Source organism: Oryzias melastigma, linkage group LG6 (assembly GCF_002922805.2).
Source record: "Oryzias melastigma strain HK-1 linkage group LG6, ASM292280v2, whole genome shotgun sequence".
Classification (NCBI taxonomy): domain Eukaryota; kingdom Metazoa; phylum Chordata; class Actinopteri; order Beloniformes; family Adrianichthyidae; genus Oryzias; species Oryzias melastigma.
The window spans coordinates 16,221,112-16,234,555 of NC_050517.1; the positions used below are offsets into that span (position 1 = coordinate 16,221,112).

General features: G+C 37.3%; 1 protein-coding gene and 1 long non-coding RNA gene across 9 annotated transcripts; one reads left to right on the plus strand and one right to left on the minus strand.

Annotated features, from left to right (window-relative positions):
* Positions 1-454: 454 nt before the first annotated feature.
* atp8b4 (ATPase phospholipid transporting 8B4) lies at positions 455-13,314 on the plus strand. 8 transcript variants are annotated; one of them, XM_024281512.2, is made up of 28 exons: positions 466-853; positions 1,141-1,199; positions 3,259-3,317; positions 3,385-3,498; positions 3,572-3,670; positions 3,747-3,808; positions 3,882-3,954; positions 4,146-4,216; positions 4,326-4,405; positions 4,488-4,646; positions 4,761-4,849; positions 5,044-5,240; positions 5,857-6,065; positions 6,246-6,289; positions 6,360-6,522; positions 7,118-7,306; positions 7,418-7,533; positions 7,960-8,124; positions 8,200-8,311; positions 8,398-8,503; positions 9,278-9,419; positions 9,741-9,924; positions 11,180-11,403; positions 11,482-11,565; positions 11,929-12,174; positions 12,246-12,384; positions 12,458-12,588; positions 12,691-13,314. In XM_024281512.2, exons 2-28 carry the CDS (start codon positions 1,169-1,171, stop codon positions 12,979-12,981), a joined length of 3,579 nt encoding a protein of 1,192 aa, XP_024137280.1. In that variant the 5' UTR covers positions 466-853; positions 1,141-1,168; the 3' UTR covers positions 12,982-13,314. The 8 variants fall into 8 exon arrangements, with proteins under 8 accessions (XP_036068215.1, XP_036068209.1, XP_036068213.1 ...); XM_024281511.2 differs by lacking the exon at positions 3,259-3,317 and having other exon boundaries at positions 465-853; XM_036212317.1 differs by having other exon boundaries at positions 465-853; positions 4,488-4,849; positions 7,118-7,533.
* LOC112152156 lies at positions 11,033-12,007 on the minus strand. Its single transcript, XR_004948031.1, has 2 exons — positions 11,868-12,007; positions 11,033-11,419 (listed from the first exon to the last, which is right to left on the minus strand). It is a non-coding gene; the product is annotated as an uncharacterized LOC112152156 (long non-coding RNA).
* Positions 13,315-13,444: the final 130 nt, after the last annotated feature.

Below are 13,444 nucleotides of genomic sequence, written 5' to 3' on the forward strand. Positions count from 1 at the left end.
AAAAATAAATCAATTTAAAAGCGAAAATGTGTGTAAAAATGAATAAATGTGGACAAGTATGTGACTAATTGAAATAAACAGAAGAAAAAATGTAATCTTGTTTTTGTATTTATTTAGTTGGTTTAATTTTCAATTATGTTTGATTGTGTCATTTGTTGTTGTAAAATTAATTCCAGTTGCATGTACCAAACAGGCCACAGTAGGGCGCTCTAATCAGAAAAATGCTTAAAATCAAATGGCGGAAACTAAGAGCAAAAACACAAATAATAGGAACTCATAAACAGTTAACAGGCTGTACCTCGAGTCATTTTGTTTCAAGTTTTAAGCATAAAAAACGTAATTTCATACAAAACAATAACATTTGTTACTTGTAAATGGTAAAAAATACGGTTTTTTAAACATTTTTTTTCTGTTAACTTCATTGTTAATTAGATTATTATTCAGATTTATTAGTATTAAATGAGAGTTTTTGCTCTGTGTCACACTGCCACGCGCGGAGAGCAAGGATGCAGCAGTCACGCACCTCCACCTTCCTCCCCCTGGTGACTGCGCTCCCGCATCAGCGACTCTCCCCTGTCTCTCCCTCGGTGGGTGATGCTTCATTTCTCCTCCTGGTTCCTCATCGCCTGGTTTCCTCCTGCTGCACCACCATCATCCTCCTCATCCATCCATCAACGAGGGCTTCCTCTGCTCAGCAGCAGTCGACTCATTCCGTCCTCATGAGCTGGTTATTATGCAGGAGGTGGGCAGGAAATCTGCGGGAAGGATGCGGTGCGTGGAATGACTGATCGTCACCGACTGGCTGTATTCATGGAGATAACACAAGCCTGCTCCCGTGGCCAACTTCAGCAAGGTAACCAAAGGCTGAACAGGCTACAGAGCTGCAATGTACTATAAATACACAATAATACTAATCAAGACAATAATAAGCTTCAATCAATGCATGCACACATTGATCAGGAGTTTCATTGTTGACTTTGTCTTTTACCTGTCCATCACCTGTCCTACCATATATGGAATTACTGTACATACTACCGTCATACCAAGTTGCTTGTCTGGGCAGAACACTTTGCAATTTGCTCCCACTAAAACTTAAGATTCATCCTGTCTGTACTCACATTCAGTTTCTGTATCTCTCAGGGAAACCTCGGAGAGGTCCCAGGAAAAGATGGCATTCTGGAAAAGAAAGCCCTACATTGGTATGTTTTTGTTCATTATTTTTTTTATCTTTATAAAAAAACATAAAAACATGAGATTAAATGAGGGATTAAATGAAGTTAGTTGCATCTTTTTTAAGCTTTTTTCTACTGGAATTTGCTCCATCTTTAAAACTGATTGCTTGGTATCAATCTTTTTACTATAGCCATTTTTAAATTTCATCATCCAATAATTCCAGAACAAACTGAAACTAAAATCAAATTAAAAAAAAATTTCGGTGCAAAAATTACAAACATTCAGAACAATCTTTTATTATGTTTTATGGCAAAAGAGCAAACATGTAGAGATAAAATAAAAATGTAAAAATACACAAACAATACAAAGAAAAGGTCAAATTGTAAAAATGGTCGAAATTAACAGACAAAGCTCCACTCTAAAGTTCAATTTTTTAATTTATAACTCTTGTTATGGTTGTTTTAAAACAAAAACGTCAAAACTAAGAACTGTTTGAAACTTTCACGGTAAATTTGAACAAAAACTATTCTAACGGGGTCATTGTAAACAGCCGATGCAATTAAAGTGTTTGGGGAAGAAACAGGACTTATTACTGGACATTTAATTTTTACCATGGAACCATTGAGCGGTTCCATGCGTGGATTTACTGACACACATCTGTGTTCTTATATATAAATTATATATATATATATAAACTATAAAAAAGGCTGCCTTTGGGCAGGAGTTTATTTGCTTAACTTTTTCCCTCTATTATTTTAGGCCAGGAGGCAAATTTCTGGTACAGTGGGATATTTTCTACATGCCCTGACTTGCATGCCTTCTTAAATTTCCTTGCATTATCTTTGCAAAGAGAAAAATAATCTTTATTTTAAAATAAAAATAAATAGTGCTTTTAAATAGTAGAAAACTGTTCATAAACACAATGAAACACAAAGTTTAAGCAAGCTGCAGGCTGTGAATCGCCTCACACTTAGTTAATAATTCATTGTAGTAAGTGATAGCGGGCTGATCTGAGCACGTGAGATCATCTGTCTGCTTGTATGTTGGTGCGACTGTGTTATGCATAATTTATTGACAATTTAACCTTTTTTAGGTGTTGCAGAAACAGCCACACATCTATGTTTTTGCTCAGAATCTGCTGTTTCCAAGTAGATTAACTGCTTTGGTAGTTTTGCACATTTTGTGAATGAGTGTACTTCCTATAGAAATAAAACAAGACCAAGCTTGAAGACAGTGTCTTTCCTGCAGCACCAAAATAAATGAAAAAGTTCAAACTTGTACAATAGGGGCATGTGGAGACAACCAAAATCTGGCTTTTGAAGCCAAATTCCTGAACGGAGACTCGACTGTTGAGATGTAATTTGAATATTAGTTTTTCTGAGACACCACCAGTGCGTGCACACATCTAAAATGAAACTTAGAACACAGTGAAAATGCAACAAGACACTTGTAATTTATTTTTACAGCAAATTATAAGTGATGTAAAACGAATAAAAGCATTGAAATACTTCTTCTAGTGTTGATGTTTTGGCCACATATTGTGTCATCTGGCTAATAATAGTAAAAATAAGATGTTTTCTAAGAGATGAATGGATTGGGTCTAGATTTTTTTTAAATTTGTACATAACAGACATAATTCACTAAGATACAGAAAACTTATATGTCTGTGTTGATATTTCTTTAAACTACAATTGTGTTGACACAACTCCAACAGCAAACAACAATATCTTTAACTGTTTTTGTTAATTGATTTTAATATTTGTTTTATGAAAACTGTTTGTATCTGTTATATTTTTTAACCAATGTTCTCAGCATTTTTATGATCCTGGATCAAACTTAACATTTAGACTTCTCATGTTATATCAGCACATCGGTTAGGTTGTTGATGCTAGAAGGTTATATTTAAGATCTGACACTTCGGTGAAGAAACGTCAGCTATGGAAACCATAAAGATTCTAATATTGTATATTATGGAGGATGTTTTTCTTTTTTTTCCAAAATGACAAGAAGTTGTTTTTTTGTTCACTTCTGCTGATTTAAATGTGTTATTTTTTTGGGATCTGATCAATTTTGAATCTTTTGTAGAGAAGGAACGCAGAGTAAAAGCCAATTCCCTGGAGTACAACGACATGTTTCCTTACACTGTGAGTAGATTCCCTTTCCTTCACCACAGATTGATTTAATTTGTATTTAGCATGTTTTCTTCTTCAGGACAACCGCATCAAAACCTCAAAGTACAACATCTTCACCTTCCTGCCTGTCAATTTGTTCGAGCAGTTCCAGAGGGTGGCCAATGCCTACTTTGTAGTACTGCTGATACTGCAGGTATTTTCCAAAATAAGTAAATAAATAAGTTGTGCTTTTAATGTGAAGGAGCTCATGTAGACTGCTTTCACAGCTAATTCCAGAAATCTCCTCTCTGTCTTGGTTCACCACCGTCGTGCCTTTGGTTCTGGTGCTGGTCATCACAGCCGTGAAGGACGCCACTGATGACTATGTCAGTCGCACTTTTGACATTTTTAGACTTTTTAATCGCTTTCGTAAAACTTTTGTTCCTTCTTTTAAAATTTCAGTTTAGACATAAAAGTGACCAGCAAGTCAACAACCGCAAGTCTCAGGTTCTCATCAGAGGAAGGTATTTACCTGCTTTCCACGCTCCTCTTTTCTCATTTACATCCCTCTGAACACCCGTCTGCTTTTACGTGCAGCTTACAGAAGGAGAAATGGATGAACGTTCGAGTGGGAGACATCATCAAACTGGAGAACAATCAGTTTGTTGCTGTGAGTCCGTTTCTGTCAGGATGATGCTATTTCTGATCATGTTTGTGTTCAGTTCTTTATGATGAAAACGGAAAAATAGGTGCATAAAGGTTTCCTTCGGGAAATGCAACCTGCTGAGTGCACTTGCAGGCTCAATAATGCAGATCAGTTCATTGCCCTGTTTCACTGCTGAACGTTTTGTACTGCATTAGGCAGACATCCTCCTGCTCTGCAGCAGCGAGCCCTACGGTCTGTGCTACGTCGAGACCGCAGAGCTTGATGGGTGAGCGTTAAAAAGGAATAATACAAGTCAACAAGTCATCTGACTTTCAGAGAATCTCATGGGCTCATTGTCATTCGTTGAAAATTTCTCCATTGTTTGGTTCTTTTAGGGAGACGAATCTGAAAGTACGACAAGCTTTGAGCGTCACCTCGGATTTGGGAGATGTTTCAAAACTGCACGACTTTGACGGTAAAATTAAAAAAAAGGAAAATCTGGGATTAACTACGATTTAAAAGATGGGCTGAAAATATTTTTTTTTATTGGTCTTCAGGAGAAGTCATCTGTGAGCCACCAAACAACAAGCTGGACAAATTTACAGGAACGTTAAACTGGAGAGGCAATAAATACTCTCTTGATAATGAAAAAATTCTCCTGCGGGGCTGCATTCTCAGAAATACTGAGTGGTGCTTTGGAATGGTCATCTTTGCAGGTTTGCTTTTTTTTATTTTATCACCTATTCTTGTCATTTTTATTTGGTCTTTTCACAGTTCAGATTATTATTTTTTTCCATCTTTTTTTTCTTACGTTTCCCTTCCTTTGACAGGATTGCAAACCAAACTGATGCAGAACTGTGGGAAAACGAAATTTAAAAGGACCAGTATAGATAAACTGATGAACACTCTGGTTTTGTGGGTAAGGACATCATGTTTTTAAATTTAAAACATTTCCTTTGATTTCAAATCATATCCCCTCAAACATCAACTTCTAAAATGCAGTTATAGTCACATAAAATGGAAATGCTTTAAGAAGTGTGCTTTTTGTGTTAAAATGATCAAATGTATCCATATTTCTTAAAAGACAGTTAAAAATCTTGCTCTATATTTCAGATTTTTGCCTTTCTCATATGCATGGGTGTCATTATGGCGATTGGAAACACGGTTTGGGAGATCTGGGTCGGCAGAAGCTTTGAGATGTTTCTACCCTGGGCTGAGTTTCAGAGCAGCGCCGTTTTTTCTGGCTTCCTCACCTTCTGGTCCTACATCATCATCCTCAACACCGTTGTGCCCATCTCACTGTATGTCAGGTAAAGAGGCAGAGAAAGGCTTCTATAGCGGAGTTTACAAAAAGTCTCTTTTACTTTTTACAAGAATTTGCTCAACTCTTCTTAGTGACTTCAAAAGTCTGAGAACGGATCTTTGGAAAACAAGAACATCCTAAAGTGAGACTTGATTGAGACAAAATTGAGAATCTGACCTTTCAGGTGTTCTATTGTTTCAAACAGGAATCCAAGGATAATTTTTGGGGGTAGTTTCTGAGACATTAGTACAAAAAAAGCCTGGAAATGAACTTGTTTTCTCAAAATTATGTGCAAAATGATTGGTTGTACAATCCACAAATATCCCCCCATGAAAAGAATCAAAAAATATTAAAAATGTGAAAAAAATCTATAAATTGTTTCTAAAAAATCAACAATTTTCAAACATTTTAAGAAAAAAATTCGTCTCTAAGACACATTTTCACAAACGAAGATTATTTTGCTGTTGAAATACTTGATCAAATAAGACATTTTTTCTTGATACAAAAGTCTTTTTAGTTTCTTGAGATTCAGTTTTTGCAGCTTAATATCTTTTAAGGAAATTGTCTCAAAATGTATTCAACTTTTTGAAACTCAAGGACTGATTTTTTTTTTTTTTTCTCAGCGTTGAAGTTCTGCGGCTTGGTCACAGTTTCTTCATAAACTGGGACGTGAAGATGTACAACAGTCAAACGGACACGGCAGCTGTGGCTCGCACCACCACCCTGAACGAGGAGCTCGGTCAGGTGGAGTTCATCTTCTCCGACAAGACCGGCACGCTCACGGAGAACATCATGGTCTTCAACAAGTGCTCCATCAATGGAACGACTTATGGTATTAACTGACTTTATGTTCATTTGTCCTTTTGACATTTATTTCTCAAGAACACTGTCTGCAGGTCAAACATTTTGACATTAAAAACATCCACATTAACCCTGAGAATCAAATTAAATAACACAAGTAAATGGGAAATGGCCTAAAAGTGAATTATTTTATAACATTTTCTTCTCCAAGGTGACGTCTATGATGAATTTGGTCACAGGGTGGAGATCACTGAGGTAAGTGGATTATAGGAGCATAGTTTACTCTTTAGCACAATGTCTTTCAAACACACTGGTGTTTCCTTAGAAAACAGCCTGCGTGGATTTTTCCTTTAACCTCCTCTCGGATGGGAGCTTTAAGTTCTACGATAACACCCTGGTGGAAGCGGTGAAACAGAAAGATCCTGCAGTGCACGAGTTCTTCAGACTGCTGGCTTTGTGCCACACTGTCATGCCAGAGGAGAGCGAAGGTGATCGTGTAGCTCCTCAATGACAACACTGCACACGGTCTCTCGAGTACGGGCGGGATTTATTCTTTATCTTCATGAAACGCCGTGAAAACTACAGAACAAGGTAACATACAACAGTTAGCAATTACATTTCAATCCGTAACAACAAATGTTAAATGCCAACTACCTCGTGGCTGCCTGTCACTTTGGAGGTCCTTTTTGAGTTAAGTTTTTCTGCTTCAGCTCTTCATAGCTGGTTAGCTTGTTTTCCGCGTGGCTCTCGCTCTGGAGTCTTGTAGGATGTGAGAGCCACGTGAAGCTGGTGTCCAAATCCCGTGAGTTCTCAAGAACTCTCGCGTTATTATAATCCTCAACTCACATATGATAATGCACTGTGACTTCATATTATACAGCATAAAAACTAAATAAAATATATTTACAAATTTTAATAACAGCAATCCTACACCAAAGGCATTTCTCCATCTAAACAAGGAAACAAACCAACTTTAACATTATAACCTATTGGTGACACTTACAGATCGTCTAATTTAATTAACAGCAGGACTCCAAACTACCACCAGTTTACCTTTTTTTTAAAAAAATCCATTTATAATAGGAAAGCTGGTGTACCAAGCCCAGTCCCCAGACGAGGGTGCGCTAGTCACTGCAGCAAGGAATTTTGGTTTTGCTTTTTGCGCTCGAACCCCTGAGAGCGTCACCGTGTGCGAGATGGGACACGCCGTCACCTACCAGCTGCTGGCCATTCTGGACTTCAACAACACGCGCAAGAGAATGAGCGTCATTGGTTCGATTTTCACTCCCAAAAGCAAAACTATAAAACACTATTTAATTATAGAGGACATTTTTAATACAAGCATGACTTTTAGTAAATATTGCTCTGCTTTGTTCTGTTCAGTAAGAGATGAAGAGGGAAGGATTAAATTATACTGCAAAGGAGCTGACACGATCATTTTTGATCTTCTGGATCCCTCCAGCAAAGATCTCGTGTATACCACGTCTGAACAGCTCAATGTGAGTCTTCTCTGATCACTCCTGATCGTTTTGTCTTGTTATATAAGTGGAGTCCATCAGATAAAACTTACAGATTTTAATGCTAAAAAACACAGTTTGTTCATTTTTGTGATATATAGCTCCATTTAATTTGGGTTCTGTCTTTTATAGACACATTAAGTTTTGGATAAATTACCTTTTTGAAGCGTCTTATAGACTAATTAAGAGTTTAAGAATATGGGATGTCTTGTAAATGTTATGGACAAAGTTTCAGAGTTTTAACTGTGTTCAAAAAATTAAAAATGTTACAAAAATAATGATTTTTCTATCGTTACTTACTCTTGCTTCATATGCAGTTTAAAACATTTGTTAATTTCTAAAATATGCTTGTTCAAACTAATTGAAGAGTCAAGCGTGAGATTGTCTAATTCTGTTTTTGTCCCAAAGTACTTTGCAGGAGAAGGGCTTCGGACTCTGGCTCTGGCCTACAAAGAACTCGATGAAGAGTACTGCGACGTTTGGATGAAGAAGTTTTTATTTCTCAGTTCTGTGCTTGAGAGCCGTGAGGATCAGCTGGCTGCTCTCTATGAGGAGATCGAACAGGGCATGAAGGTAACATTGACATCCTTCTGTTAACACTCTTGAAGTTGTGTTTGAACTTCAGACTGACCTCTGACACGCTTGAAGCTTCTAGGAGCCACTGCTATTGAGGATAAACTTCAGGAGGGAGTGCCGGAAACTATTTCCAGATTGAATCTGGCTGATATTAAAATTTGGGTCTTAACAGGAGACAAACAAGGTATTTTTTTATTTTTAATTAAGAATTTTGCTTCTAATTTGACAATGTTTTTAGACATATGAACAGATTTAAATGGTCTTTTTCAGAGACTGCAGTGAACATCGCCTACTCCTGCAACATGCTGCGAGACGACACGACTGAGGTGTTTGTTGTGTCCGGCCACACTCTTATGGAAGTGCAGCAGCAGCTCAGGTGACCGTCAGGCTCATGTGCAGATATTCTTGAGTAAATGTGGGGCTGCGCGGTGGAATAGGAGTTAGCACATTCGCCTCACCTCACTGCAAGAAGATCATCCCAGCTGGGACCTTTTTGCACGTTCTCCATCAAGCTTCTTCTCACAGTCCTAAAACATGATTCAATGGTTATTTGGTGACTTTAAATTGTTCCAGTGTTTATTTTTAATATTATCTCCCCAGATAATTAATTATTTTCATGTATTTATTTATTTTTGCTTTAAACTCTGAATCATGTTTATTTTATGCAACATTATTCAAGAGAGTGGTGAATAGGGTTAGTTGGTGTGTTTATGTGTGCGTGTGAGTGAGTCTGTGCATATTGCAAGCTAGATTGTACTCTTTATTTGCTTGTTTTTCTTATTTTTTTTTTTGCTTTTCATCTACTTTTGTAAATATCTGATACAGATGACCCTCTTTGGAGAGAAGATACTCACCCCATTTGTGTGTGCACAACACACACCATACATCTTGTGCATAACTTTGTATACTTGCAGTTATGTATTCCCATATAAAAAATAATTACAAAATTAAAAAAAAATGCAAAATGCAATTTACACATGCACAACTTTAAATTACAACAGCTCGAAACTAACAAATGTATTGCATGAGTTACAAATCAAGAATTATGCACACACACAAATTGGGGTATATTTTCTCTCCACACTGTGCATCTCAAGAGGCTTATCCTCTTACTTTAATTTTTAAAAATCTGCTTTTAATTTTGCCCCAGGAGGGCTAAGGAGCACATCCTCAGTTTGAGTCGAGTCAGCGACACAGGAGATGATGAGAAGAACGACATGTATGGAGATGATTCGGTGTTTGAAGAAGCCATTATAGCAGAATATGCCTTAGTCATCAACGGACACAGTTTGGTAAGAAAACTACCTTTTTTATGTTTCTTTTATTGTCGAAGATACCAGCAGGTTTTACACCCATGAATATCAGCTGTGCTGCTTGTTTACCTGCTGCTGACTAAACACAGTTTAATTAGCAGGAACCTGCTGTGCTCCTCGGGGTCATCAGCTCTACTCCAAGTTTTCATTAACATTCACTTTGTCCTCCCTCGCCACGCCTTTGGCAGCATGCCTGATCTGCAGCTCACTGTGGGCGCTGCTCCACGGTGAGCTGCAGGGGTTATAGTAATAGCAAAGTGACGGTATGTTGAAAAGGTGTGATGTGTGTTTGCCCCGCAGGCTCACGCTCTGGAGCCCCCGCTGGAAGTCCTGTTTCTGGACCTGGCCTGTTTGTGTAAGAGTGTCATCTGCTGTCGGGTCACTCCCATGCAGAAAGCTCAGGTGGTGGAGCTGGTGAGGAGGCACAAGAGGGCCGTCACTCTGGCAGTGGGAGACGGAGCAAACGATGTCAGCATGATCAAGAGTAAGGAGGATCAGCTTAAAGCCAACTTCTTTTATCTTGAACTCTTATCTTTTCCTATTGTAAAAATATATTTTAATTTAATTCTTACAAGAAATCCTCCTTATGCTCAAATGTTCAAATCTGGTAAAAGAAAAAACTGCTTCTGCTTGATTTATTTACAAATTTTGGGGCAATTTAAAATATAAAAGGCTTTATTGTTGAAAAAATACATCTGATTATGAGTGCATTAGGTAAAAAAGATTAACTTCAATAATTATTCATATTATCCTGCTAGAATTGGTTTGTTCGTGTTGCTGCCATCCACAGGATTAAAGAAATGATCTACAAGCTGAGTCTGATCTCTAACTTTAAATAAGTTTTTAAAAGAAGTAACCATTAAATTTGTATTTTTATTAAATAGATGAATGAATGTAAAACCCTTACAAAGAAAAGTACTGGATCATGTTAACAATAAAACAATATTTAATTGATTTTTGAATGATTTTTTTCACCTCATTGTGCTCTAACAGGCATTTGATAAAACCTATTAAAAAAAGAAAATAAAATTAGACTAAACCTACTTCTACTGTACTATTTAAAAAAAAAACTACAGAAATGTTTTAGAAAATAAATGTTATCCACAAAAAAATTAAGGTATTTTTTATTCTTTGAAAGTGACCTCTGTTGTTTGTTTCAATTAGAAAAAAATCCATTTAACATGAGTTCTATTGTTTGCCACATATCTGAAAATATTCATTAGTTGTTTTATTGGAGCAACGAAAATAAAGTTTGCTCATTTATGCACTTTTTAATTCAAATTTATGAGTTTCTTTTTTTTGTTTGTTTCTAACAACATTTAAAGAACCTGAAGCTGAAAAATAGTCATTTTTCTTTAAATATGATTTTCAAATTTACAAAATTGCATAATTTTGTGCCAATTAGTTTCTATAACATTATTGATTAAGATGGTTTAAATTGTGGACAATAGAAGACTCATTACAGAAATAATTAAATGCACTGATTAAAAAATACAAAAAAGAAAGACACACTTAAGTCACAGTTGATTAATTAAATATAGTGATTAATAACTGAAGTCAAGAAGAATTTGATTGATTGCTTTAGAAGAAGCTAATTTATATAATCCTACTTTATTTTGTAGTTTTGCATGGTTCTCATAATCTGGTTCTCATCATTTGATTAACAGATATTTAGGTGTCTTTCATAGTTAAAGTCCTTCCATCATGACCAGATCCTAATCCTGTGCTCTTCTTCCCAGCTTCTCACATCGGTGTTGGCATCAGTGGTCAGGAGGGAATGCAGGCGGTTCTGGCCTCAGACTTCTCATTTGCTCAGTTTCGGTGTCTGCAGAGGCTCCTGCTGGTACACGGACGCTGGTCCTATTTCCGCATGTCCAGTTTTTTAAGTTACTTCTTCTACAAAAACTTTGCCTTTACCCTGGTTCACTTCTGGTACGGCTTCTTCTGTGGTTTTTCCGCACAGGTGGGTGAACTCAAATCTGTGTGAGAGAGATGCAGACTTTTGGAAAATGAAAGCGTTCATATGTTTGTGTTTTCACAGACTGTGTATGATGAGTGGTTCATAACCCTCTTCAATATTGTCTACACGTCCTTACCAGTGCTAGCCATGGGACTTTTTGATCAGGTGAGGCCTATTCACAGCTAAGAAGCCAATTTAAAATATTATAGTATTTTAAGGTTCTTTGCAATTTTGTGAAATAACATTTTCTTGATCTATGTTGTAAAAATTAATTTATTACTGTTTTCTAAATGCTACTACACTCTAGAATCAAATCACTCAGCTAAATCAGGATCACAATTAACTTCCAAAAATGGTAAAAAAAATTAAAACTATAAATGAATATAATCCAAAATGCCTCTGAGAATTCCACTGCATTATATTTTTGGTGATTTTTACCAAAGCTGTGGATGTGTTCCTCCACTCACCATCTGACGTGACAATTCAGCCTATTATTACCGCCGCGTTTCCTCGCTTTTGTCCCCTCAGGATGTTAACGACCAGAACAGCCTTCGCCATCCCAGTCTGTACAAATCCGGGCAGAGCCACCTTCTCTTCAACAAGCGGCAGTTCTTCCTGTGCACGCTGCACGGCATAACCACATCATTCCTGCTCTTCTTCGTTCCTTACGGAGCGTTCTCTGTTATGGTGAAAGAAGACGGGTCTCAACTCTCAGACCAACAAACGCTCGCCGTCACCATAGCGACCTCATTGGTCATTGTTGTGAGTGTTCAGGTGAGCAACGAAACTGGAGTCCGAACTAAAGCAGTTCTAAAATCTCATATTAAGGTGAATTCTCTTTCTAGATCGGACTCGACACTCATTACTGGACTGGAGTCAACCATCTGTTTGTGTGGGGAAGCTTGACAATGTACTTTGTAGTATTGTTTGCCATGCAAAGTGATGGATTGTTTGGTATTTTTCCAAATACCTTTTCATGTGTCGGTGAGTTTGGCTCATTGAATGCATGTAAGATGAAGGGAAAGTTGTGAATAAATGTTGTTTTGTGTCTCTTTAGGAGCGTCTCGCAACTGTCTTTCAGAGACGAGTGTGTGGTTGGTCATTCTGCTCACCACTGCAGTGTGTATTGTGCCTGATTTATTTATTAGATCCATACGAGTCAACCTCTTCCCAACTCAAACAGACAAGGTACACACAAAATCCTCGAGTCCAGCCATATCATTTTTAAATGTATAATCTGTCCTTTAAATGAAATTATCTGATGGGATTTTGTTCTTTTTTTCCCCACAGCTGAGGCGTCTCCAGCAGTCCCGTAAGAAGCAGAGACCACAGGAGCAGAACCTGCGGCGAGTACGCAGGACAAGCTCTCGCCGCTCCGCCTACGCCTTCTCCCACCAGCAGGGCTTCGGGGAGCTCATCACCTCCGGAAAAAACATGAGAGCAAACAGAATCTCCTCAACGTGCTCCTACGAAAGAACGGCGCCGAGCTCCAACTTTATCGACAATGTAATCAAGAGAACCAACGCGGTCTCGTGCGTCTCCTTTGGAAGCCCAAACAAGCATCAGAGCAATACGGAGTGAACAGAACAGACTGAACTGTTGGGACACTTTACAAGAATCCATGTATATGAGTACAAGCACAAGCTACCAGTGTCCTTCATTTGGGCTGAACTATGCCCAAATCCAAAACACAAACATACCTCATTTTTTTATACCAATAACTCAAAAGTAGTGTTGTCATATTCAAATAGAATAACTCGTTATGAAAGTATAGAATATCAATCAAAAATGAAGAACATTTTACAAATGTGTAAATGGTTACCACAATTGGAAGTAAAAGTGTTTGACTTAAAAAAATTGGTGCATAAAAAATATCAGCGAAAATATAAAGATTTTCACATTAAAAAGATAAAATTTCCTTTTTTTGATTCACTGGAAAAAGTTTCAGTATCATCAACTTTATTCGTGAGTAAGTAAAAACCAGAAAAATGTTGTCCAAAATCTACAAACTGTAACTTTCTTGGTAAGTTTTTCCTCTAAGATT

Excerpts from the sequence above, each read along its gene's own strand:
- atp8b4 (XM_036212316.1), top strand. The coding sequence starts at position 781 with ATGACTGATCGTCACCGACTGGCTGTATTCATGGAGATAACACAAGCC. Across the intron at positions 3,671-3,746 it reads AGGACGCCACTGATGACTAT|TTTAGACATAAAAGTGACCA; the intron begins GTCAGTCGCACT and ends TTAAAATTTCAG. Across the intron at positions 6,523-7,117 it reads CATGCCAGAGGAGAGCGAAG|GAAAGCTGGTGTACCAAGCC; the intron begins GTGATCGTGTAG and ends CATTTATAATAG.